The following is a 24,292-nucleotide window of genomic DNA, read 5'->3' as shown; positions in this document are numbered from 1 at the left end:
TGGTCCCGGGGCAATGCAGCAGAATTGTCATTGAAATGCAGCATGCGCTGCAGTAGCAAAAAACGATCTCTGCTCATGTATGGTGCGAAGATGGGAGTTACCCAAACCGTGCGAGTCGTCCAGTAGGACTGCAAGGTGGGTTTCTGTACTAACCCCATTTTGAGGGTAAGGCCCAAAAATATCTTCAACTCCGCCAGCGAAGTGGGAGTCCACTGGCGTGCCCTAGAACGGGGCCCTAGAGTGCCTCCGCGCTCCCTCAGAAATTGGTCTGCACGCAAATTTGTTTGCTGCACAACTTTCTGAAGAAAGTCAACATCCAAAAACAGATAGATGTAGTCGACTGGCAAAAAGTTAGCTGTATCGACTTTACATCCAGCGTCACCAGTAAAAGGTGGAATTTGGGGCTGAACCAAACAGGGGGGCTGCCAAGAGAGCACTCGTTCTGTGCTTGCGGCAGCAAGCACGTGCTCTCTGGGTTCGGCTAACCCAATGTGGTCCCGCTGCCCAGAATGTGCTTGCGAAGGGACAGCACGGATGTCGTCATTGTCTCCTTCAGACTCACTGGAAGAGGTGTCGTCAGATGGGACTCCGCCGACTGAAAAATCACTCCCAGAATCTGCCCCATTGTCCTCTCCCTCAGATGCTGTCTCAGTGTCTGCTGTCTCAGTCTCTGAGCCTACATCAGAACTGTCCTCCATAACCCGAGCTAGGGCTTGATCAGCAGTCATCCAACGAGACGCCATCTCTGCAACTGGCTAAACTGTCCCTCTAAATTACTATCCTACGTAGAAGGCAGATAGTCAAAAAATTGCTTGTTGGTATGTTTGTTGTGTACAACAGGAAATGTCGTCACCTTACCTTCGCTTCTTCTCCAATTCTGCAGATTCTCTGAAAACACTGAAAAAAACAAAAAAATAATGTATTACTTCACCTTACCACACACCCTGTGCAACAGTCATTTTTGGTGCTCTGCCTCCCATTACCTCCTCTTCTAATTCCCTCAGTACTATCCAGCAAAACTGCCACTACAGAAAAGACATGCATGCATGCATATTGTGTATGTATATATATATATATATATATATATATATATATATATATATATATATATATATATATTTATATGTTTAGAAACAAAGTGGTTGAAGGGTTGCTGGGCGGCACACTCCACTGCCGGTGCCCAGTGACAGGGAAGACCAATCTAGAAATTATCTAATGCCGAAAAATGTCACCGCACTCCATGAAGTACAAATAAACGTGTATTTTATTGCAGTCAATAACCACCAACGTGTTTCAACTCACCAAGGAGTCTTGATCACGGTCCTCGTGGAGTGCGGTGAAATTGTTCACCATTATAAAACAACACACACAAGAATAACAAGCATTTACAATGCAATGGGTCTCGCATCTGCTCGAGTTAGAGCTATTAGCGTTATAAACTCCTAACCCAACTTTTCTTAACACATAAATTGATAATTTAAAGTTAAACTCTTTCACATAAGAGAGCCGATTCACAGCGCCATGGCCACCATGAGCATCATGTGAAGAGTTACACAAAAGGAAAAGAAGTTCGCTCGCAGTTAAACGTAACAGCAAAAGTGCAATTAGCCATGTACCAGGGGCGATGGCCAAGGCGGTAGCAAAACCTCCCCAAGGAGGGACAAAGGTAAATCATTTTCCAATGCCATCAAAGGAGTGGTAGTGATGGGCGTGAGGTGGGCGTTGTTAGAAGCCCAGATACACACCAACAAGTCAGAAAAGCAGCACATGGACGCTGCAATGCTTGTCCTGAAAAAAATATATATATCTATCTATATATATATATCTATATAGATATATATATCTATATAGATATATATATATATATATATATCTATATAGATATATATATCTATATAGATATATATATGTGTATACATATATACACATATATATGAGACTCATGTCACAAATCTTTTTCTTTTTATACATGTGTGCTTGCCCTCGGCAAAGCACACATGTATAAAAAAAAAAATGGCCCCATTGATGGTCACCCTAAGGGCTGACCACCAACAATTAGTTTTTTTTTGTTTTTTTTTACCCTGGGGGGGCGATCGGCCTCCCCAGGCAAAACGACGTTTTTTTTTTTCCCCTGGGGTCGGCCCGTGTTCCAAGGGTCGACCCCGCCATTTTTTTTTTCTTTTTTTTTTTTTTGTGGGGGGGGGCGATCGCCCCCCAAAACAGTGTCAATAATTTAAATATTGCCGGGGGGGGGGTGGCCCTTTTACGAGGGGGCCGACCCCCCCAAAGAAGATCCCTGGTGCCTAGGGGCGTTTCCTGGCCGTGGATCGCAGCCGCGCTGCGATCCACGGCCAGGAAACGGTGCCAGGGAGGCATCGATGGAAAGGGGAGAGCCTCCCCTTTCCATCGATGCCTCCCTGGCATCTGGGGAGGCCGTTTTGGCCTTTTTTTCCCCACCGGAGAAGGAAAGAACGCTTACCTCCGTCTCTCCTTCTCCGGTGGGGAAAAAATGTGACGTCAGCGCGCCTCGCGGCGCTCTGACGTCATAAGGGGGCGGAGGGGGGGTGGGATGGAGACGCGGAAGCTCTTCCGCGTCTCCTACGGTGAAAAAAAAAAAAAAAAAATCCTCCGGTGCATTGCACCGGAGGATTTTTAACCCCCTCCCTGGTGTCGGCCACTGGTCGTGACCCGCACCAGGGAGGGAGTGTGGGCGTCGGCCAGTGGCCGACGCCCGCATTCAACGGGTTAAGGAATGCTAAGCTTGCATAAACTTAAAAAAAAAGAAACAAGTGTTTTTTTTTTGTAATTTTTTTTTGTTACGTTTTTAAAAAATGCCACCTCAGGTAAGGCATAAAATGAATGGACCGAAAAGATGAAAGGGAAGACATTTGCTAACCCAGTAACCAGTGGGAAGTAGTGGAATGTGAAGTCATATTTTTATCGGAGATACCATAATTGTACAGTACTATCCTACCATCTCTGCTCATCATTTGCAGTTTTTTTTTTTCTCTCAGGCCTCACATATGGAAAGTGGTCAACGTGAAAGTAGGGGTTTCACCCCGTTTGGGGAGCCAAAGGACAGAAAGGTTTCTTTTGGCCACTACTGTGCTGCTTGAATTCTTTTGACCCTGGAATCCATCCTATGGCTCTGCAAACTGGGCCAAGTACACTCCAACTGCACTTGAGGTTTAGGGTAGCTAGGGTGAGCTGTCAAAAGCTTCTTGGGGTAATATGGTTGGGCAAGAGTCACAACCCTAAAAGTTAAACAACAGACACAGTAACTCACTGTTCAGCGTAGAGTTTGTCTTAATAAAAAGAGAAGTACTTTCTTGTAACAGCAAATCAAAATACACATGTTAATGGGGATTTAAATACAGGGCTCTGCGGTAGCACCTGTGAGTTACAGCCACATTTCACACCATATATAGTGGCTTAACACAGCTTCTGTGGTGCTCCTCAAACATCTACAGTGTCTTAGAAGCGATAAATAGCCACTGGATAATAATCAGGTGTGAGTTCACTATTGGTCTGTGCCTATTGGGTATCCTGTAGATCAGTTTGCTCAGGCCCGGTGTTATCTGTTTACTGTGACATGGTCTAATGCTGAAACTGGTGATGCACTCTTCTCAGTTGGATGGTCTTCATCAACAGAGCAGGATCGTGGGCTGTGACCTGGCTTCTTATTCAGGCTGCTAGGAGTGAACAACGCAGCAGGCCTGAATGGTAGATACTTGTCTTTGGCAGTTGTGGCCTCCGGGCCATGAGGCAGATACTCAGCTAAGGTAGACGTCTTATCTGGCAGGTTCCACCATGTGTTAAGGCAGAAGTAGAGCAAGGTCATCTGGTCAGACACCATGCTAGTGCTCTGGTTGCTAAATCCTTTGCCCAGTTTGTCACATGAATCCTGCAGAGAGGCCTGGTACCACCTCACAGTACAGGTTGGTGACTGTTCTCTGGGTGTTCTACAAGCTGGGAACATTGGTTCAGCCTCTTCTCCTGGACATACTTTCCTTCCTTCTTGGAGCAGACATTGAAGCTTTTTCCCCCCTAGACAGACCGGCATGTTGCACCAATTTCAGGTGATGTCCCCTCACCACTGGGAGACTGGCTCCCACTGGCTGTCATGCAGATACCATCTCTGGATCACAGCAGCTACTTATTACTCTGCAGAGCTCTCCCTTCCTTGGTGAAGAACCTAGAACGGTTGGGCCTTGTAGTACACTCCGAACTGCATCAGTGAACTGTAGTGGCAGATTTGTGGTTATTCCAGAGTTTTGGCTGCCTCGAAGAAGAATCTGGTTACTGGGACAACTGTGAAACAATATTGTATTGTATTGAGCAGATGTTACCTACAGTGGTATATGTTGCTATATTTTCTTGCAGGTATTTGGTGCAGTGCCTTTGCTACATGTATTAGTGATACAGGCAACTCTGAATTGTGTCTTACTGGCAGCCAGTGTGGGTTTTTTCAGTGGGGTGCAGTTTGTTCATTTAACAACTCTTCCACTCATGTATTATCCTTTTAGAGTTTTTGGATTTGGTAGGATGGTAACCTATAAAATAAAACATTGCCATAGTCCATTGTTAAGTTGGCCACTGCTCCCATGGAGTTGTCGTGGGAGAGATGAGGGAGGGTTGGGTGGGAGGCAGGGGGTGGTGATTTGGAGGTTTTTTTTCCTGAGTACTTTCACATGGTGGAATTTTATTATTTTGTGCTACTGCTACCACCTGTGAGTTCAGAGACCGGTTCGGTCTCGCCATACTCTCAAGTATTGTGCTATAAGTACTTCTCTCTCAAAAAAAAAAAAGGTAGACAATGGGCATATCGTGTTGATGTTTTCAAACAGGTGAGCTGATGCCAGAAACAGTATTTCTCTTTTAAAGCCTTTGGCTACAGTGCTCTTGAGGCCTAAGCTTACACTTTTTAAAATTGTTTGGGATGTCCTGTAACTCCAAGGTATATTTGTGTGTTGTCTATATAGGAGTGGCATTGGAAGTGGCAGGAATGTAACAGCTCTAACAGAGATTTTATACAGATATTAAAAAGATAGAAAATCTGCATTTTACTGTGTAGCAAGTGAAACAAACATACTTATATTCTTACATGTATAAACTCTACGGAGTAACATGTTGTGGCCTGCTGTATCGAAAGAGAAGAGAGGTCTTGAAGTATCCACATGCTGAGAGACCCAGCATCTGCCATTCAAGGTCAGCCCACACATGAACGGGTGCCGTTTCTGTCCTGTGTTTGGATCTGAACCCACATTGATGTGTGTCGCAAACTCTCAGTATTTCAATGTGTTCTTGGATTGTAACTTTTTTCACCCAGTATTTTTGATTTCTAAAGGAGGCCTCTACTTGGGTGACCATTCTTGGGGTTTTTATGGGTCTAAGGTGGGTTTTGTGAAGTGTTATATAGGAGTGCTTAAGGAAGCCAGGGACCGTGAGGCTATTGATTATGAATTTGATCAGGTGGGCAACAAGGATGTATGTGGGCTACCGAAAGGCGGGAAGGTGTCCTGTGACTTTTCCAAGTCTGAGGCCTTTCAGTAGAGGCAGCACAGCAAATAGTCACCGGGGTGAAATGTATTTGTGTACTGCTTTTTTTTTTTTTTTTTTTTTTTTAAAGAGCATATACTCTGCCACAAACTGACCGAACTGGTTTGCAGACCTCCAAAGTCTGATGCTTTTATTCAGATACTACCTCTCTGATTACTTTGTTTGTCAATGGTGTAGTCTTTTGAATTCATGGTATTTCACCCTAAGTTGTCTCAAGGTGTTGATCCAGTCATTTAAAACTGCGAAGTGAAATACGTCTCTGTGCGCACACATTTAAGAATAAAAGTGTTCTGTAACGTGAGCAGTGGTTGAAGTAAGCACAGCTGTCACGTACATTCAGCTGTGGTTAAACGTGCCCTTTCAAGGAGGGTGTGATGAGCTCCTCATCACCAGTCTACGTGCCTACTCATTCTGTGTGTTTGCCCTAGAGTGAAATGTATGTGACATGAATGAAACAAATGTCATCTATAACCTTCCTGTTCACATCGTCAGAGCTGGTATGTGCTAGCAAGGTGGAGGCGATGTAAATGTGATGCTTGGAGCTACAAAGGTTAACCCTAACTGCTACCAACTGGGCGCCGTCCGTAGGGTTTTCACTCCCTGTGCCAATAAGGACCCAGACCACGTGTATTGAAATCTGTCTTTGCCCCTTTCCAAAATGTCTGGCCAGATTGTAGGCCTCTGCTTCACTGGACAGGGATACAAGCAACTTCAAACTTTGTTCAGCAAAGGCATTACGTTAGAGTGCTTGCCTAGACGGAGGTGATGGAGACACAGCAGTCCTCCTGTTCTGTGTAGTGTTTAAATCCATGGATTGTAGGAGCCCATCTCTTTCAGTCTCTCTCTCTCCACCCCCTTTCTCATTGTTATTTCGTTTTGTCTGTCTTACTCCTTAATTCCCCTGCTACCACTAATGAGTTTGTCAAGTACTGTCTGCTTCAAAACATGACTTTTCTTCACAGGCAGTGGCTTCAGATTCATTGGGTACAATATGAATTGACTATTTCAACAGGAGGCCATACTGTATGCAGTGACATTCTTTGAAAGTAGATTGAGAACCCCTAGAAGAGGGCTACTGGCCACGAAACCAATAACCTACTCCTTCAAAAACTTTAACTTTTTCAAACATCTGCTGTTCGTATTCATCAGGCTGCTTTCCTTTTAGGATTATTTTTGAAGAACACTGGTACTGGTGACTAGTGGATCACCCCCTCAAAGGGCTAGTGCTATGTCTAAGTATTATCCAAAGGAGTTGGAATTCCTAGATGTGCCTTCTGTGATGAGCAAGCAAGCTTTTCAAAGAATGGAGGAGATGTTTGATTCTGACTGTGACTCAATCTTGATGCTTCAAACAAAAGACGACAATAGTGAACAAGATAATATGCTGTCTCCCATTTACACAAATAATGATCCATTAATTGATCTCAAAGATCCCAGTGCACTGAGTATGTCACAAACAAGGGACTTAAAACTTCCAGATTCTTTTCTTTAATTAGAACAAGCTCAGGTTTGAGCATTCATACATAAGGCAAATGAGACACCTGCTAAACCAACAGAAGTCACTGAGGCAAAACTTAGTACAGTGATGATCCCAACAAGATTGCAGTAAAAAACTGAGAGTTTGATTCATTTCAATCAAACTCTGTCTGAGGTTTCTACCAACACTGGTGGTGTCTAGGTCTCACCCTACACCAGAGAGGTTGGTGGTCCTGACTTTGTAGTCACATGTTATCTACATGTGGGAAAATGGAGAATCATCCTGTACCTTTGGTCATTCACTTTCTATTAATCATTCTCTATAAATATCACTGTAATGTCTTACCTCTCATACTAAACCCAAGGCATAATGACTGCAAAGTCTTACTTCCCACCCTAAACCTAGGGGCTAATGACTAGAATGTCTTACTTCCCAGACTGGACATAAGCCCTAATGACCTACTTCCCAGACTAAACATAAGGCCTAATGACTGTAATGTCTTACTTCCTAGACTAAACCTAAGGCCTAATGACTGTAATGACCTACTTCCAGAAAAAAGCTAAGGCTTGATGAGTGTAATGTCTTGCTCCCCGGACTTAACCTAGAACTACTGGCGGTAATAAATTACTTCACAGACAAAACATAAGGCGAGGCTGTTGTCTGAGCTTGTTGTTTGGTAATCAGTTCTAAAACAAAATTCTTATATGATGATATTGTGGGTACAGAAATGTTCTCCATTACCCAGTGCATATAGGGGAACAAAATACAAAATGTTCCTATGATTGCAATAAAGTGAAATGAAAAACAACTTGTAAATTCAAACATCTACCCAACCAGGCATCACAGTGCTAAAAAGCCTACTAAACCCAGGTTTCCTGAAAAAGAAAACTAGCGTTCCCCAAAGAGTCCTAAACAACTATAAGATAAAAAGCCATGTTTGTAGCTGTTTCCTAAATTTAAAATGGCTTTCAGTCTCTGCCAGCTGAGGTCCTAATGAGTTCCACAATTTAGCTGGTTTTATGGCAAAAGATCTGCCATCCCATCTGGCCAGACGAAACCTTGGGACCACTGCCAGCTTCTGACTGCCTGAACTAAGTGTCCTGGTGGGAAACATACCTGCGAAAGTTGGATCTGATGAACCTCAGTCCTTGATTGTTAAGAGCCTTTTGTGCGATGCACAAGGACTTTAAAATAATAATTTTTCACATTTAAAGCCAGTGCAACCTCGAAGGTTTTGCTGACACTGATTGGTGAACATCAAGTATAAGCTTGGCTGCTGCATTTTCAATCATATGAAGGTTAATCAAGGAGGTTTTCTTCATGTTCAGAAACCAAGCGTTACAGTAGTCAAGCCGTAATGAAGTCAAGGCCAGGACTACTGTTTTACGAACTGAAATTGGGATGTAAGGAAATATTTTTCTCAGCGACCTAATGGTGTTCACACATGAGGAGACTGTACGATTGGCCTGTAGGTCAAAAGAAAGTCAATGGTCCAAGATCACCCCAAGATTTATTGCGGAGTTGATAGGAACAGAGAGAGAGCCTAACAACTCTCACTACCAGTTGCTGTTCCATATGAAAGTATTGCAGCCAAACATAAGAACCTCTGTCTTAACTGCTTCTACCTTTAACCAATTGCCCTTCATCCAAGTACAAATTGTTCTCATATTGCTGTTAAAGTTCCTGGCTACTGATTGCACATCCTTCGTAATGGTAACTATACCTTGAGTCATCTGCATATTATTATTAAGGATATATAGAGCACATGGCTACCCAGAGGCTTCCCAGCGCTGAGCAGGACCATCAGACAGACAAAGATGACAAACTGTGAGGAAAAGAGGACAGTCTTAAGTTTTTTTTATGAAACTGAAGTTCCGAGTTCTCTAATCAAAGGTAAGGTCCAATGGTAAGGAGTTCCATAGGTGGCCTGCTTTGAAGGCAAAAGACCTACGTCCCCAACTTGCTTTATTAGCCCGTAAAGTATTAATCAAAGAAGCGTAAGAGGATCTGAGTGATCTCTGAGGAATATAAGGAGTTATAATACGCCTAAGAAAGGCCGGCCCCCTATTATGAAGTGCCCGATGGCACTCAAAGACCAAAAGACTGGATTAGCTTGGCAAGGAAGGATACGTAAAGATGAAACAAAGTGGGGCTTAGGGAAGACCCCTGTTTTACCCTGCATGGCAAAGCAAAGGTCTTTGAAACAAACTGCCCACTGCCACTGATCCCTCTGACAGAAAAGATCTTAAGACTGAAGGCTTTACTCTTAATTTGCACTGAGATAAGCAGGTTGTCAGCAGTGATTGCGAGACTTATTGAATGCTGCAGATAGATCCAGCATGATCAGAACTACAACCTCCCCTGCATCTACTAATAGTCTGATATCATCTACTGCCGCAACCAATGCAGATTCCATGCTGTGCTGGATTCGAAATTCAGACCGTGAGGAGCCCAGCATATTGTGTGTTTCAACCAAAGTCATCAGCGTTTAATTAAAATATTTTTCCAGCACTTTAGCTGGAAACGGTAGCAGGGATATAGAATGGTTGTTTTTCACATTTAATGGGTCAAAGTTTGTCTTTTTTTTTAGCAGTGGACCTTACTATCGCCAGCTTACGTAACTTTGGAAAACGGCCCAAATCCATCACTTGTTCAAACGTAGCAGACAATTACTTAGCTTCAAGGTTTGGAGCCAGATAAAAAAATTAGGTGGGCAGGGATCTGCTGGAGAGCCTGACTTAGTGGTCAGAAGAAGCTTCTTAACTTCCCCATTCAAAATCAGCAGAAAGGAGGCTAGGAAAGCAGAATTATTTATCCCATTGCCATTGATTAGCGAATCTGGAGTATATTGTTTTTCTGAGCTAAAATGTATATCTGGGTTGTCCTGACAATCCGAACAAGCATAAAACAGGCCAGGGTGTCAACCATTATGCTGGAAGCATGTCAAGTTGTGACTTCCAAATGAAACATAAAATTAGACTGCTTTAAAAATGTTCAACCAACTGACTGCGTTCTGACACCAAGGTAGATCTGAGTCCTCGCGGGTGACAAACCACCACTCCTAAGAAGGATAGGAGGTAATCTCACTTACAAAGGTCGACGTAATGAGTTCAACAGCACAGTGACAGCTGTCCCTAAAGACTACTGCAAGTCCCCCAGCAGTTTTGTTCATTCAGTCCTGTCTAACAATCAAGGCAGCAAGATGCCTGTGGGCATGGTCCCTGCTAGTTCTGAGCCAGAATACTAGCAAGCCCATATCTCTGTGATAAATACACACACACAACACCTGGGTCTAAGAAGAGTTAGGAAAACCTTTTTCCCTTACCTACCAGAGGTGACATGCTTCATCACTGGGATTCCCCTCGCACAGTGACAGCTGATTACAGTGTGGGCTACAGCTCCCTTTTTAAGAAGGAGGAGCTCTTCGGATGTTTTGAGGGAGTTGGTAGAAGCCATTGGTGAACTGAGGGGTGGTGAGGCTCGCAGGACGTGCAATAAGTGGAAACGTGATTTAAAACTGACTCCAGAGCAAGCGTACAACTTGCTGTTAGAGAGGGAGTTGTAGCTCGCACCATGATCAGCTGTCATGTTGTGAGGAGAATCACAATGATGAAGCATGCCACCTCTGGTGGGTGAGGGAATTCGTCCTAAAAAAGGAACATTCCTGTTCAGCTAGGTTTTTCTACTTCTTCTTAGACCCAGGTGTTTCCATGTGTGTTAGATATAGGAGTTGGGCGTGAACACCTGCAGGTCTTCTTTTAATTTCCTTTGGCACTCCTTCTGTGTTCACTTGTCTGTGATGAATACAACATCTGATCATGGGATTGCACAAACTCCATAAATTCCAGCTTGTTTCTGATTAGCAAGCATGCAATTATCAAAAACCCTCTAATCTTATGTTGTGCTCCCAAGATCCTACTACCGGGATTGTTATGCCTCTGCTGACGGTAAGTCCCCAGTGGTGACATTTTGTCCAGGCTAGTCGAGATAACATTAAAATAACACTTCTGATAAGTACTTGCTGCATCTGTATGAGTCGTGGCCGGACCCCATAACAAACAGGAAGGACACCTGCCTTTTCCCCTAATCTCCAGTAGTTGTGCTCGAATGTAGATGATAAGGGACTCTTGGTCTGGGCCAGAATGAGCAGAGGTTCTTGTGCACGGTGCAGTTTGGCCGCAGACAGTCGTAGACGGGCTTTCCTTTGGTGCGTCCACTGTGTGGATGCACTTCCATTTAGCTGATATAGGCTTCCGTTTGCCTGCTACATGCCGGCATGTAGTAAGGGCATAGCAAGGCGATGATGCAATGCATCTGCCCAGTGGGAAAAAAAAGAGGAGCAAATGAAAATTCCAAACTGGAGTCCACCTACTCCAATTCGCTGTCAGAGGCTTCGCTTTGCAGCAAATTTACATGGATTTTTTTTTTTTTTTTTTAGAGAACAGTGCGACAGTACAACATAAACTTAGTAAAAAGCTTCTTTCCTGGATGGTGCCAAATTAAGACTGGAACAAGGCACTTCCAGAAGTGCTCACCATAGCGCAAGTACAAGGAACTAAAAGTACCCCATCTTGAGGGTATGGAAACCAATTAAAGCATCATTCAGGGAAAACCTTCTCCAATCCCACTCAGATTCACAGGTTGCACGACGCACTTCCATTTGCCTGATATAAGCTGACATGTAGAAGGGGAATGACAAGGCGATGACACAGCGCGCCCGCCCTGTGTGAAAAAAGATAGGCAAAATAAAATTCCAAACTGGAGTCCCACTATGCTGGTTTGCTGTTCGAGGTTTCTTTTTCAGGCGAATTTCCATTAAAAGAAAATGTAAACTAAAAGAGCAGTGGGAAAAGTAAACCACAAGCCAAGAAAAAAGCCTGAAAAGCTTTGGGTAGAGAAGCTACGTGAAACAGCGCTCAGGTTGCTGAGCATTCTCACTAGATCCCTTCAAAAGATGTTCTGCTAAGCTTTGGTGTCAGTCGTCATTATCGGCCTTTACCATCCTCCTGAAAGTCATCAGCATTTTTTTGATGAGACACTTGGAGTCTATTGCTACTAGACTTTTGAAGCTGTACGTTTGTCAGGTTGCCTGCCAACCATTGCTCTTTTAAGACGTGACACTGGTGTATTTTCTTGGAATATATACAGCAGTCCGGCAGGAGCTAGGGATTAATTTGTCAATGTAAGTAGAATCGCGATCTGATCAAATGATCCAGGTAATGTCTGACATAGGGGACTGATACAGTCTTCTTTTCACACAGCCAATGTGTGTTGGTTCTTCCCCACACGGGGTTAATGGCCGTCTCTCCAGTGACTCGTGTAGCCACCAGGACTGCAGAACTCAGGAGTTTTTGTATTCTGCACAGTGATTTATTTTTTTACCCTGCATTCAAAACATTACACCTGTCAACCTTTTTTCTAAGCGTAGGGGTAGAAAAATGAAAGAAATGCTTCCTGGGAAGACGAAACTGTCACTCTCTCTTGTGATGTTTTTGGTGGGAATATTTAATTTGTTCCATCTGGTAAATCTGAGATTTATTAATCTGTGGCGAGTTGATGAGGCATCATGAGGTGTTGACGTCAGCAGCGGTGGGAAGAGTTGAACTTTGCAGAATCCCATTGGGCTTTCAGGACTGGGTTCGGCGCAGCCAGAAACGTACAATGTTTTGAATTATGTTGTGCTATATTCAAGTTAAAAGGGCCACGCGTCCTGATTACAATGACTCTGAACAGATGACCCACATTCAGACTCTGTATTTCACTGTAGTTGTACTGCTAGACCAGTTTATTTATCTCCTTTCATTTGTGCAAAACCGAGCGGGAGCTGATAATCTACTTATACTATTCTTACATTCTGTTGATTCTTTTGTGAACAATGAAAAAGTTCCATTCTCTTAGTCTAGGAAGCTCTCCCAGCCCCACCTCTCACACTCACCACCATCTGAAAGTGCATTCTGCGTGAAAAGTATCCCTAGTATAAAACAAATCTTTTCTTATGACGTTCTTTGTGTTCAAATTAACTAACAAAAAACCTAGGGCCAGATGTATCAAAGGTTTTTACCCATTCTAGGTCTATGGGAATAAGTGTTCGTACATATGGCCCTTAGTTACCAGGTCGAACCTGTTCCTTATTTGCATGCCATGTGCAGCATTGTGACACATCAGACAATTGGCTGCACCATGCAACATAAACTTTGGAGGTGGATCTAGGCTATTTATGTCACAGTTGTTTCACACTTCAGAGCCATAGCAATTGTAGAATACAATTATTGTTTGGTAGCATTCCACGACATTGACATAGGTAAGAAGTAAGGATAACTAGAGAGATCATGGCTTGTTCTCTGCAGCCTGAGTTCTAGCATTTTGTGTTGGCAGATGCATTAACCGTTCCAATGATCAGCTATATTTTTCAGGACATGAATCAGTTTACTAAAAGGAGTGAAAGAACGGAACTGTCACGATTCACCCTTGGCTTACCGTCTGTATCAGAGAGGAATGGTGTGCGGCCCCGGTTCCTGCAAGTCCTACTCTGACCGAGGTAGGGGCGACCCCTTCCGGTAGCCACGGTGCTGTTGACAATGGTACGCCACTACAGTCCGTGCCCTCCAAAAGGAGTCCCAGAGGAAAAACCCCAAGGGGAAAAAACCTCCAACAGAAACTCCCTGGAACAGAAGGAGGACACAAGGAATTAGCACTCAGAAGCCTGGAAATACTGGGAAAAAACAAGAACAACTGGAGTCCAAGCGAAGACCAGCCGGAGCGTGACCACCACAGCAAAAGTGTTGCAACGCAATGAGAAGAAGAATTGATTCCCCTTATATACCCCTAGACAGGAAGTGATAGACAGGAAGAAGTAACTCCACCATTTTGGATTGGGAAGGGGCTATAGCAATAGTAAGGAAAAGGCACCATAGTAAAAAAGGGAACAAATGCATGCAGGGAAAAGAGAGGTGCAAGGTGTGCTGGGAAGGAGAAGGCATGGCTCCCGGAATCATGAAGGAGGAAAGGAAGGCCCAGAAATGGGGCACCCGGTAAGTGTGATGCTGGGGGGGGGGGGCGCAGACACCCCACGACAACACCTGCGTCGCGCTCTGTGCGCGGCGAGGACCGATGCCCAATCCTGGGCCTCAAGCCTCAAGCCTCTCCGCGGCAAAAAGAACAGCGGGGGCCGAAGAAAAGGGCCGCCGCGGGCCCCGCGACCCCCAACACAGGCCGGGGCTCCACCCGTGGCCCGGCCAGGAGACGCCACGGGCAGCTGCGGCGCGCCAGGAACATCAGTTTGTTTTCATTACATACAGAGAAGCCGCCCCCTGCTTGTATCACTATGCTGCTTGCACAAGCAGCCTGCAAATAAGTTACATTTTCCCATTGAGTTCCATGATGCTTGTATGCAGTATTTTGTAGCATTCATTGCCTGCTCAGCTTGAGCATCTGTACCTGGATATTGAAAAGGGCTATGTTATGGTGGATACTGCTTCCATCCGATTTATCCCCAGGAAATTCTCCTGGGTCCAGAATTTTTCATCAGGTACTGGAGACCTGTTGGCTTCTGATTCCTATATTTGTATGCATCCATAATCCATCAGGTAGCTTAAAGCCAGATGTTTTCTGGCTTGTGCCCCTAAGGGCACTCTGCAAGTGGTCCTTTTCCCTATCATTCCCAGGTAACTCTCCTGACAGGGAGCAATCCTCCAAGAAATGCTCCCCTAAAAAACACGAGACAACCATCTGAAGGAGAATTCCTCTTCTTCATCAAGAAAACACTGCTACTCCTGGGACCATTCAGAGTCGGTGGTGCTGTTCCCTGTCGCCAGTCTCTTCCTTGTCCTCCTTGAAATTGATACTGTTTCTTAAAAAATCTAACCAGAGTTTCCGGCACCATCTACAAACCCTTCTTAGGTGGTTGTCTTTTGGAAGGGCATGCCGCATATCTTCAGGATTGCCCTGATCCATCTGGGTCTTCTTCAGCTCTCAAGAGTGGACTAACCTTTTAGGACATCGATTCTGGCAGTTACACCCACTAGTGCCATCCAACTCCACGCCCCAGCAGTATCTGGCCTTGGTCTGCTTCCTCATGGCATCAATCTCACTATCTTCAATGCAAATTCCAAAACAGTCTCTGGTGCCACCTTTGGCACTTCTTTGGGCATTGTCCCAGTCCTCGAACTTGGAAGACATTTTTTGAGTTGCTATACAGGAAGTAAAGTCCCCTTGATAACGAGAGCCCAGTGATTCGCTTGCATGGTAGAACTCTTTGGCTTGGATTCAGAGGCATTGAATATGCTCAATTTGCACTTTAAGCGCACAGATGAGGATCATTCGGAGACTGCTAATCTCCTCTCTCCTTACCATGCAGATGCTGGCCTGTACGTTAATCTTCAAAATGTCATCTGCAGTGGTACATCCCCAGAGGTTACTATTGTTGGGTGACTACTATGCTTTAGCTAAGAAAGACCCTCTGGCTCGCATGTGATCGCAATCTATGAGGCACAATCGATAGGGCCATGGCAGTTTCTACCACTCTCACTAAAGGGAGTCCAGGTGGCTGATACCTGCCCAGTGGCCAGTAGGTCAACTTTTCATTAATTTGCCAAATATTACTGTCCTGCAGCTCAGCCATATATTTAGAAAGCAGGAAGTGGCACAAGACTAGGTAATGTTTGCATTAATAGAGTGTGGTTCCACGCTGTGATACAAGAGGGGATTTGCTTTTATGATTTGCATAAGCATGATAAGGCTTAACACTTGGGTTTTAGGGAATGAGATGTTGAGGACCTACATGAGGCACATTGCTTGAATAATAGACGTCAGTGCATATAGTTCCACATCTTGAAATGTGTATGTTTTTCACTGCCAGGAAATCAAGAAACTGAAGGAGCTGATGAGTGCAACAGAGAAAGTCAGACGGGAGAAATGGATTGATGAAAAGACCAAAAAGATTAAAGAAATCACAGTAAAAGGTATTAATGTTAATTTTTCTTACTGATATTAGTGAGCCAATCGACCACAGGTAAGTGAATTAACGAGCTATGCGCCATTTGAACCAAGAGGATACATACATTTTCCATGTAGTTTTTGTAAAGCACTCCATCAATAACAAGCATGATAATTTAAAATATCACCAATTACCATGGACGGAAATGATAGGTTTGCTTCCAAGCGAAATATCTACATATTGACTCTGGACTGTTAGTACAATATAGCACAATCCAGAACGGTGGACAGAACAAAATGATCATGCAATCAAGGTCCCATGTCCATTCATATTTTTTTGAAGTTTGCAGACTTCGAGCTGATATATATATATTTTCTGGTTTGGTAAACCCTTGACCCATAACATTAACTACCAACCACCCCACCCCTGCTCCACCTTGATTAATTTAGGACAAGCACTCAAAGAAAGTTTGTCAAACATCGTTAAAGTTATTCGCAAAACAAACAGTAATTGTCTTCTTTATGGTAAAAATTGAACCATAACTAGAAAAGGGCTATCACCACTGTGGTTCTAAATAATAGCAAGGTGGTACAACAAAGTTGAGCTTTTGCTGTTAGTGAATTAAAAATAATGTATGACCTATATTTTTTTGACTCTTGGACTATTCACCAAATTTCAAATAGCATTTTGGAATGCACATGTGAAGACTATTGAACATTGGTCAAGGATTTCAAAACCTAAAACAGGTTTGTTTGAAGGCTGTTTGACTACTTTTTAGGTTTGGCGAATTTAATGTCACTTGAGACATTCATTCTTGCTAAGACTTTAGAAGATAAGAAACAATAACATGGGGCAGGAAGTCGAACTGACAAGCTCCTGATTGGTTGAGTAAGAGAGGAATGCAGGTGAATGTAGTATACATCTAGCACCATTGTATTTGCCATCTGCTGTTTTGAATAAAGGTGATTTCTGAAATGAATTCCACCGCCATAAACACTATAGTGAGTCATTTCCTATAACATCATGTATGTATTTTTTCATTACTGAGGTGCTTTAAGTTAAAAGGAGTTCTTCATATCCCATTGCAATTATGTTATTTTTATGCCTCTCTTTCTGCTTTGAAATGTAAAAAACTACCCAATGGCAGTGTATGAAAACCCAGCTGGAAAAGAATGCATGTTGCAAAATGTCATGTGTTTTTACATTAATTTAATCATTTGAAAGTAGGAAAGTAAAAAACAATCAAACTGTCAACATTATATGACTAACTGAATTTACTGAAAACATGTATATAGTGGTTATGCACTGTAAAGTAAGTAGGTGCTTTACATTATAACAATAACATTGTATATAAAATGAGACAAGAAGGATAGAATATAGGCAAGGTAAGAGTAAAACTGTAGTCCAGTTCTTGATGATGTTTTTGATATGTCCTAATGAGTATGAAATCGCAAGTGGCCTGTGTTAGATATATGCAGAAAAGATCCTGCTTTCAAAGAAAAATGCTAACTGGCATATGTTTGATTCAAATAAAACAGAGTAGGTGAAAAAATATCAACTTGCTGAAAACATTTGATTTAAAAGGAAAACGTTATCCTATGAATTTGGATTCCATTGATGAATGAGAACACACTTGCACAAGACATTAAGTGCAAAAAATGCTGTGGCAAAGGAAATTAGAATTTGAAAAGGATATATATGATCTATAAAGTGTTCCTTGGAAGAGAACTTTCCCTTCTAAAGGTCGGCACCAGGAATATTTTTCCTGGAATCCTGTAATGGAGGACACAAGATTATTTGCCTTGACCACAGTAAATTGTTTGGAGACCTTGGGTAGCCTAACCAAATGACAGATTAACAAACAACAATCTGGGAACGTGGCTTTGGAATAGCTGATACCTTAACTCTTTTGCTCTTAACTTGTCCTGCCCATAAGGCCATAAGACAGACATGTCTCCTGAAACTTATGAAGGTCTCTGGAATTTTATCCTACAAGAATATGTCTGTGTGCATTTTAAGTGATAAAGACCCCATAAATGATGAGATAGGTAGTAAGGTTTCTCAAGAGACTTTGCTAAAGTCTGAACATGAGGAAGAATTAAATAAGCAAGCTGCAACATGGGCTGGGGCTGAGTCCCTCGGAGGAACTGGGTTGAATTTCTGCTGTCTACCTTTGTTCTTCCTCTTCTTCCCCATTGTGCATGGTGATTGTGTGTGAATGTGTTCCTTCTTTTTCTTCTGTCCTTGTCTTAAATTTTGTGAATTTATGAATCGATATTGCTGGACCTGACCCATTACCGTCCTTTGCTGAATCTGTTTTTATTGGCATTGGGAGTCTATGCACTTTTTTCCTGCTAACCAGTGGTAAAGTGCTTGTGCTCTCCTTTGAAAGTGTTGTACAATTGGCCTACACCTGATTTGGTTATTTAATGTACATATAAGTCCTACTATTTGTACTACTTGTACCCAGGGCCTGTAAATAAGTGCTACCAGTGGGTTGCAGCACTCATTGTGCCACCCACTAAATTGGCACTGTAAAACATGTCTCAGGTCTGCTGCTGCAGCCTATAGTGAAGTCTTAAACTTCCACTAGGCCAAAACCTTCCTTTTGAATTACTTAGATGTCCCCTAAGGTAGGACCTAAAGGCTCATAGGACAGGGTGCATGGTAATTAAAAAGTAGGACATATGTGTTTAAGTTTGACATGCCCTTGCCATTTTTGATTGTGGCAAGACTATCTCTCCCATAGACTAACACTGGGTTACCTTATTACACTTAATAAGTGATAGCTTTAATTTTGGAACAGATAGATAAATGCTTATTCCACTCATTGGAATTGAAATTATGAATCATATTTAATGGTAAAGTCAGATTTTTAGTTACTATTTTGAAAATGCCACGTTTAGAAAGTTGGCATTTTTCTGCCAAGGCCAAGTGTGCCTTTCTGTCAGTGTCAAGGGTCACATGACTGTGAACGGCTCTCCTGAGGTGTTCTTTGTAGTCTCATACAGATATTCTTTAACTTTCATGCAAAGGTCTTTGGCCCGAAGTTGAGTAATCAAACAAAGAAACAGCTCCTGTGGGAGGAGCAATACTAGAGCATAAATATAGAAGGACGGCAACAAGTGGAAATCGGTTGTATCTAGCGATTTTGAGTCAGACAGTGTCTGAAGAGATGTTTCTTCAGGTGCTTCTGGTGCAACAGTAAGGTGGGTTTGCTTGTAAGGTCTTATTTGAGAGAATACCATAGTAACTTCTGAGAAGGATTGATGTTCATTGTGTGCTGTTTTGAAGCTTCAGCTTCCTACTAGTATATTGTTTTTACTTCTGAGCCCCCTCATGCTGCCTCATACTTCCCTCATTTTAAAGTATTGCACGGAGACGATCGAGTATCACAAGAGCAAAATGGGAAGACTTGCAACAGTGCCAAATAAACCATTTATGTAATTAGAATCAGTGTGCTGCAAGAACCTACAGTATTTGTAATATAATAATTGGTGTTGCCTGAGTTTTCTAAATGTGAACTCTGTGTTCGATGGCATCTGTCGCTGTAGATACACATGTTCTGCATAGCTCGCCATCTGGTGTTGGGTCGGAGTGTTACAAGTTGTTTTTCTTCGAAGAAGTCTTTCGAGTCACGGGACCGAGTGACTCCTCCTTCTGTCTCCATTGCGCATGGGCGTCGACTCCATCTTCGATTGTTTTTTTTCCGCCATCGGGTTCGGACGTGTTCCTGTCGCTCCGAGTTTCTGAACGGAAAGTTAGTAAATATCGGAAGATTTTCGTCGGTATTGTTGCGTTCGGGATCGGCGTAGTTAGATTCAACTCCGCATCGAAGGTCGACGCGCTCCGGTGCCCTTCGGGGTAGCTTTCAAACCCCCGTCGGGGCCTGGTCGGCCCGACCGCGTGTAGAACGACGCCGATGGAACGGACCCCATTCCGTTTTTGTCCCAAATGCCACAACAAATTCCCGTATACAGACCAACATTTGGTCTGTAACCTGTGCCTGTCACCTGAGCACAGTGAGGAGACTTGCGAGGCCTGTCGCGCGTTCCGGTCCCGAAAGACACTCTGTGACCGTCGAGCCAGGAGACTTCAGATGGCGTCCACGCCGACAGTGCACCGAGAGTTCGAGGAACAAGAGGATGAAGAAACCTTTTCGATCCACGAATCGGACTCCGAGGAATTCGACGATCAAAGAACCGTGAGTAAGACGTCGAAAACAACACATAAGAAAAGTGACAAGGCCCAGGGGACGCCACTGCCATCAGGCCATGGCTCGACCCATAAATTCGGTGACCGACCATCGGCACCGAAAAAGGCCCATACAGTGCCGAAATCGTCCGACTCCGGTCGAGACACCGGCACGCAGCCTTCTTGGGATCGAGAAAGTGCTGCAGAAAAACATCGACACCAAGGTGCCGAAACGGCTCGACGCCGAGACAGCGGCACCGATGAAGATCGACGCCGAGAGGTTTCGACTCCAAAGAAGAAAAAAGCCACCTCGGAGCCGAAAAAACATACAGACAGGGTTTCGTGCCGAAACAACCCGTAACCGACCCAGGTCCAGGCTCTTATACAGAGGAGCAATCACTGTCCTCTCAGATGCGAAAGCATAGGTTTGAGGAAGAGCTGCAATCCACCGAAGTGGACCATACGCAAAAACGTATTTTCATACAGCAGGGAACGGGAAAAATAAGCACCCTTCCCCCTGTTAGGAGAAAAAGAAGACTGGAGTTTCAAACAGACCAGGCGCCACAAACCAAGATGGTGAAAAAGGTGACTCCGCCACCCTCTCCTCCACCTGTAATTAACGTCTCACCAGCACAAACCCCGTCACATTCCCCGGCTCACACCGCCATGAGCCAAGGTGACCAGGATCAAGACGCTTGGGACTTATATGACGCCCCAGTGTCGGACAACAGTCCGGAGGCATATCCAACAAAGCCCTCACCACCAGAAGACAGCACAGCATATTCTCAAGTGGTGGCTAGAGCGGCACAATTCCACAACGTAAACCTCCACTCAGAACAAGTCGAGGATGACTTTTTATTCAACACCCTCTCCTCCACCCACAGCTCCTCCTAAAGCCTGCCTATGCTGCCAGGTATGCTTCGGCACGCAAAGGAAATCTTCAAGGAGCCGGTCAAAAGTAGGGCAATAACGCCAAGGGTGGAAAAGAAATATAAGGCATCTCCTACAGACCCTGTTTTCATCACCACACAGCTGCCACCTGATTCCGTCGTAGTAGGAGCAGCTCGGAAAAGAGCCAACTCCCACACATCTGGGGATGCACCACCCCCAGATAAAGAGAGCCGCAAGTTCGATGCAGCTGGGAAAAGAGTCGCAGTACAAGCTGCAAACCAGTGGCGCATCGCTAACTCTCAAGCACTACTTGCGCGCTATGACAGAGCCCATTGGGATGAGATGCAACACCTCATCGAGCATCTACCCAAGGAACTACAAAAGAGAGCAAAGCAGGTGGTCGAGGAAGGACAGAACATATCAAATAACAAGATACGATCCTCTATGGACGCAGCAGACACAGCTGCAAGAACAATTAATACATCTGTGACCATTAGAAGGCACGCATGGCTAAGAACGTCTGGGTTCAAACCAGAGATACAGCAGGCAGTGCTCAATATGCCATTCAACGAAAAACAACTGTTCGGACCAGAAGTGGACACGGCAATCGAAAAACTGAAAAAAGACACTGACACTGCTAAAGCCATGGGCGCACTCTACTCCCCGCAGAGCAGAGGAACCTACAGCACCTTCCGCAAGACACCCTTTCGAGGGGGGTTTCGGGGTCAGGCCACACAAGCCAGCACCTCGCAGGCAACACCGTCCAGCTACCAGGGACAGTACAGGGGAGGCTTTCGGGGTCAATACAGAGGAGGGCAATTCCCTAGGAATAGAGGAAAATTTCAAAGCCCCAAAACCCCTACAACCAAGCAGTGACTCAGATGTCACTCACCCCCTCCACACAACACCAGTGGGGGGAAGAATAGGTCATTATTACAAAGCATGGGAGGAAATAACTACAGACACTTGGGTCTTAGCAATTATCCAACATGGTTATTGCATAGAATTCCTAAAATTCCCTCCAAACATACCACCAAAAGCACAGAATTTATCAAAACAACATTCCGAACTTCTGGAAATAGAAGTTCAAGCACTATTGCAAAAGAATGCAATCGAATTAGTACCAAACACACAAACAAACACAGGAGTCTATTCACTGTACTTCTTAATACCAAAAAAGGACAAAACACTGAGACCAATCCTAGACCTCAGAATACTGAACACCTACATCAAATCAGACCACTTTCACATGGTCACGCTACAAGAAGTGTTACCATTGCTAAAACTACAGGACTACATGACAACCCTAGACCTCAAAGACGCGTATTTCCATATACCAATACATCCATCGCACAGAAAATACCTAAGGTTCGTATTCAAAGGAATACATTACCAATTCAAGGTATTGCCTTTTGGTTTAACAACCGCACCAAGAGTCTTCACCAAATGTCTAGCAGTAGTGGCTGCACACATCAGAAGGCAGTAAATACATGTATTCCCGTATCTAGACGACTGGCTAATCAAAACCAATTCACTAACAAAGTGCTTACACCACACAAATCAAATCATACAAACCCTCTACAAACTCGGTTTCACCGTCAACTTTGCAAAATCCAACATTTTGCCGTGCAAGGTACAACAATACCTGGGAGCCATAATAGACACAACAAAAGGAGTAGCCACTCCAAGTCCACAAAGAATTCAAAATTTCAACAAGATCATACAACGCATGTATCCAACACAAACAATACAAGCAAAGATGATATTACAACTCCTAGGCATGATGTCCTCATGCATAGCCATTGTCCCGAACGCAAGACTGCAACAGTGCCTAGCATCACAATGGTCACAAGCACAGGGTCACCTTCTAGATCTGGTGTTGATAGACCGCCAAACTTACCTCTCGCTTCTATGGTGGAACAGTATAAATTTAAACAAAGGGCGGCCTTTCCAAGACCCAGTGCCACAATACGTAATAACAACAGATGCTTCCATGACAGGGTGGGGAGCACACCTCGATCAACACAGCATACAAGGACAATGGAACGTACATCAGACAAAACTGCATATAATCACCTAGAAATGCTAGCAGTTTTTCAAGCATTAAGGGCTTTCCAACCAATTATAACTCACAAATACATTCTTGTCAAAACAGACAACATGACAACAATGTATTATCTAAACAAACAAGGGGGGAGACACTCAACGCAGTTGAGCCTGCTGGCACAAAAGATATGGCGATGGGCAATTCACAACCACATTCGCCTAATAGCACAGTTTATTCCAGGGATCCAGAATCAACTTGCAGACAATCTCTCTCGAGATCACCAACAGGTCCACGAATGGGAAATTCCCCCCCAAATTCTCAACACTTACTTCAGACTCTGGGGAACACCTCAAATAGACTTGTTTGCAACAAAAGAGAACGCAAAATGCCAAAACTTCGCATCCAGATACCCACACAGGCAGTCCCAAGGCAATGCCCTATGGATGAACTCGTCAGGGATATTTGCCTACGCTTTTCCTCCTCTCCCTCTCCTTCCTTATCTGGTAAACAAATTGAGTCAAAACAAACTCAAACTCATATTAATAGCACCAACTTGGGCAAGGCAACCCTGGTACACAACACTGCTAGACCTATCAGTAGTACCCCACATCAAATTGCCCAACAAGCCGGATCTGTTAACACAACACAACCAACAGATCAGACATCCAGATCCAGCATCGCTGAATCTAGCAATCTGGCTCCTGAAATCCTAGAATTCGGACACTTACAACTTACCCAAGAATGTATGGAAGTCATAAAGCAAGCCAGAAGGCCGTCCACTAGGCACTGCTATGCAAGTAAATGGAAGAGGTTTGTTTGCTACTGCCATCATAATCAGATCCAACCTTTACACGCAACTCCAAAGGATGTAGTGGGTTACTTGCTTCACTTACAAAAAGCTAACCTAGCCTTCTCTTACATTAAAATACACCTTGCAGCAATATCTGCATACCTACAGACTACCTATTCAACTTCCCTATATAGGATACCAGTCATTAAAGCATTCATGGAAGGCCTTAAAAGAATTATACCACCAAGAACACCACCTGTTCCTTCATGGAACTTAAATGTTGTCTTAACAAGACTCATGGGTCCACCTTTTGAACCCATGCACTCTTGCGAAATACAGTTCCTAACCTGGAAGGTTGCATTTCTCATCGCCATTACATCTCTAAGAAGAGTAAGCGAA

General features: G+C 43.8%; 1 protein-coding gene across 4 annotated transcripts in view; it reads left to right on the top strand.

Annotated features, from left to right (window-relative positions):
- Positions 1-24,292, top strand: part of CEP131 (centrosomal protein 131) — a 313,831-nt gene that overhangs the window by 156,552 nt on the left and 132,987 nt on the right. For all 4 annotated transcript variants that reach the window (XM_069199754.1, XM_069199751.1, XM_069199752.1 and 1 more), the window contains one exon: positions 15,894-15,996. In XM_069199754.1, coding sequence (XP_069055855.1) covers positions 15,894-15,996 — 103 coding nt within the window. The remainder of the gene's footprint in view (positions 1-15,893; positions 15,997-24,292) is intronic.

The sequence above is a fragment of the Pleurodeles waltl genome, chromosome 7 (genome assembly GCF_031143425.1).
Source record: "Pleurodeles waltl isolate 20211129_DDA chromosome 7, aPleWal1.hap1.20221129, whole genome shotgun sequence".
Taxonomy (NCBI): domain Eukaryota; kingdom Metazoa; phylum Chordata; class Amphibia; order Caudata; family Salamandridae; genus Pleurodeles; species Pleurodeles waltl.
The sequence above is the reverse complement of the archived record's forward strand: the minus strand, read 5'-3'. Positions and strand labels throughout refer to the sequence as shown.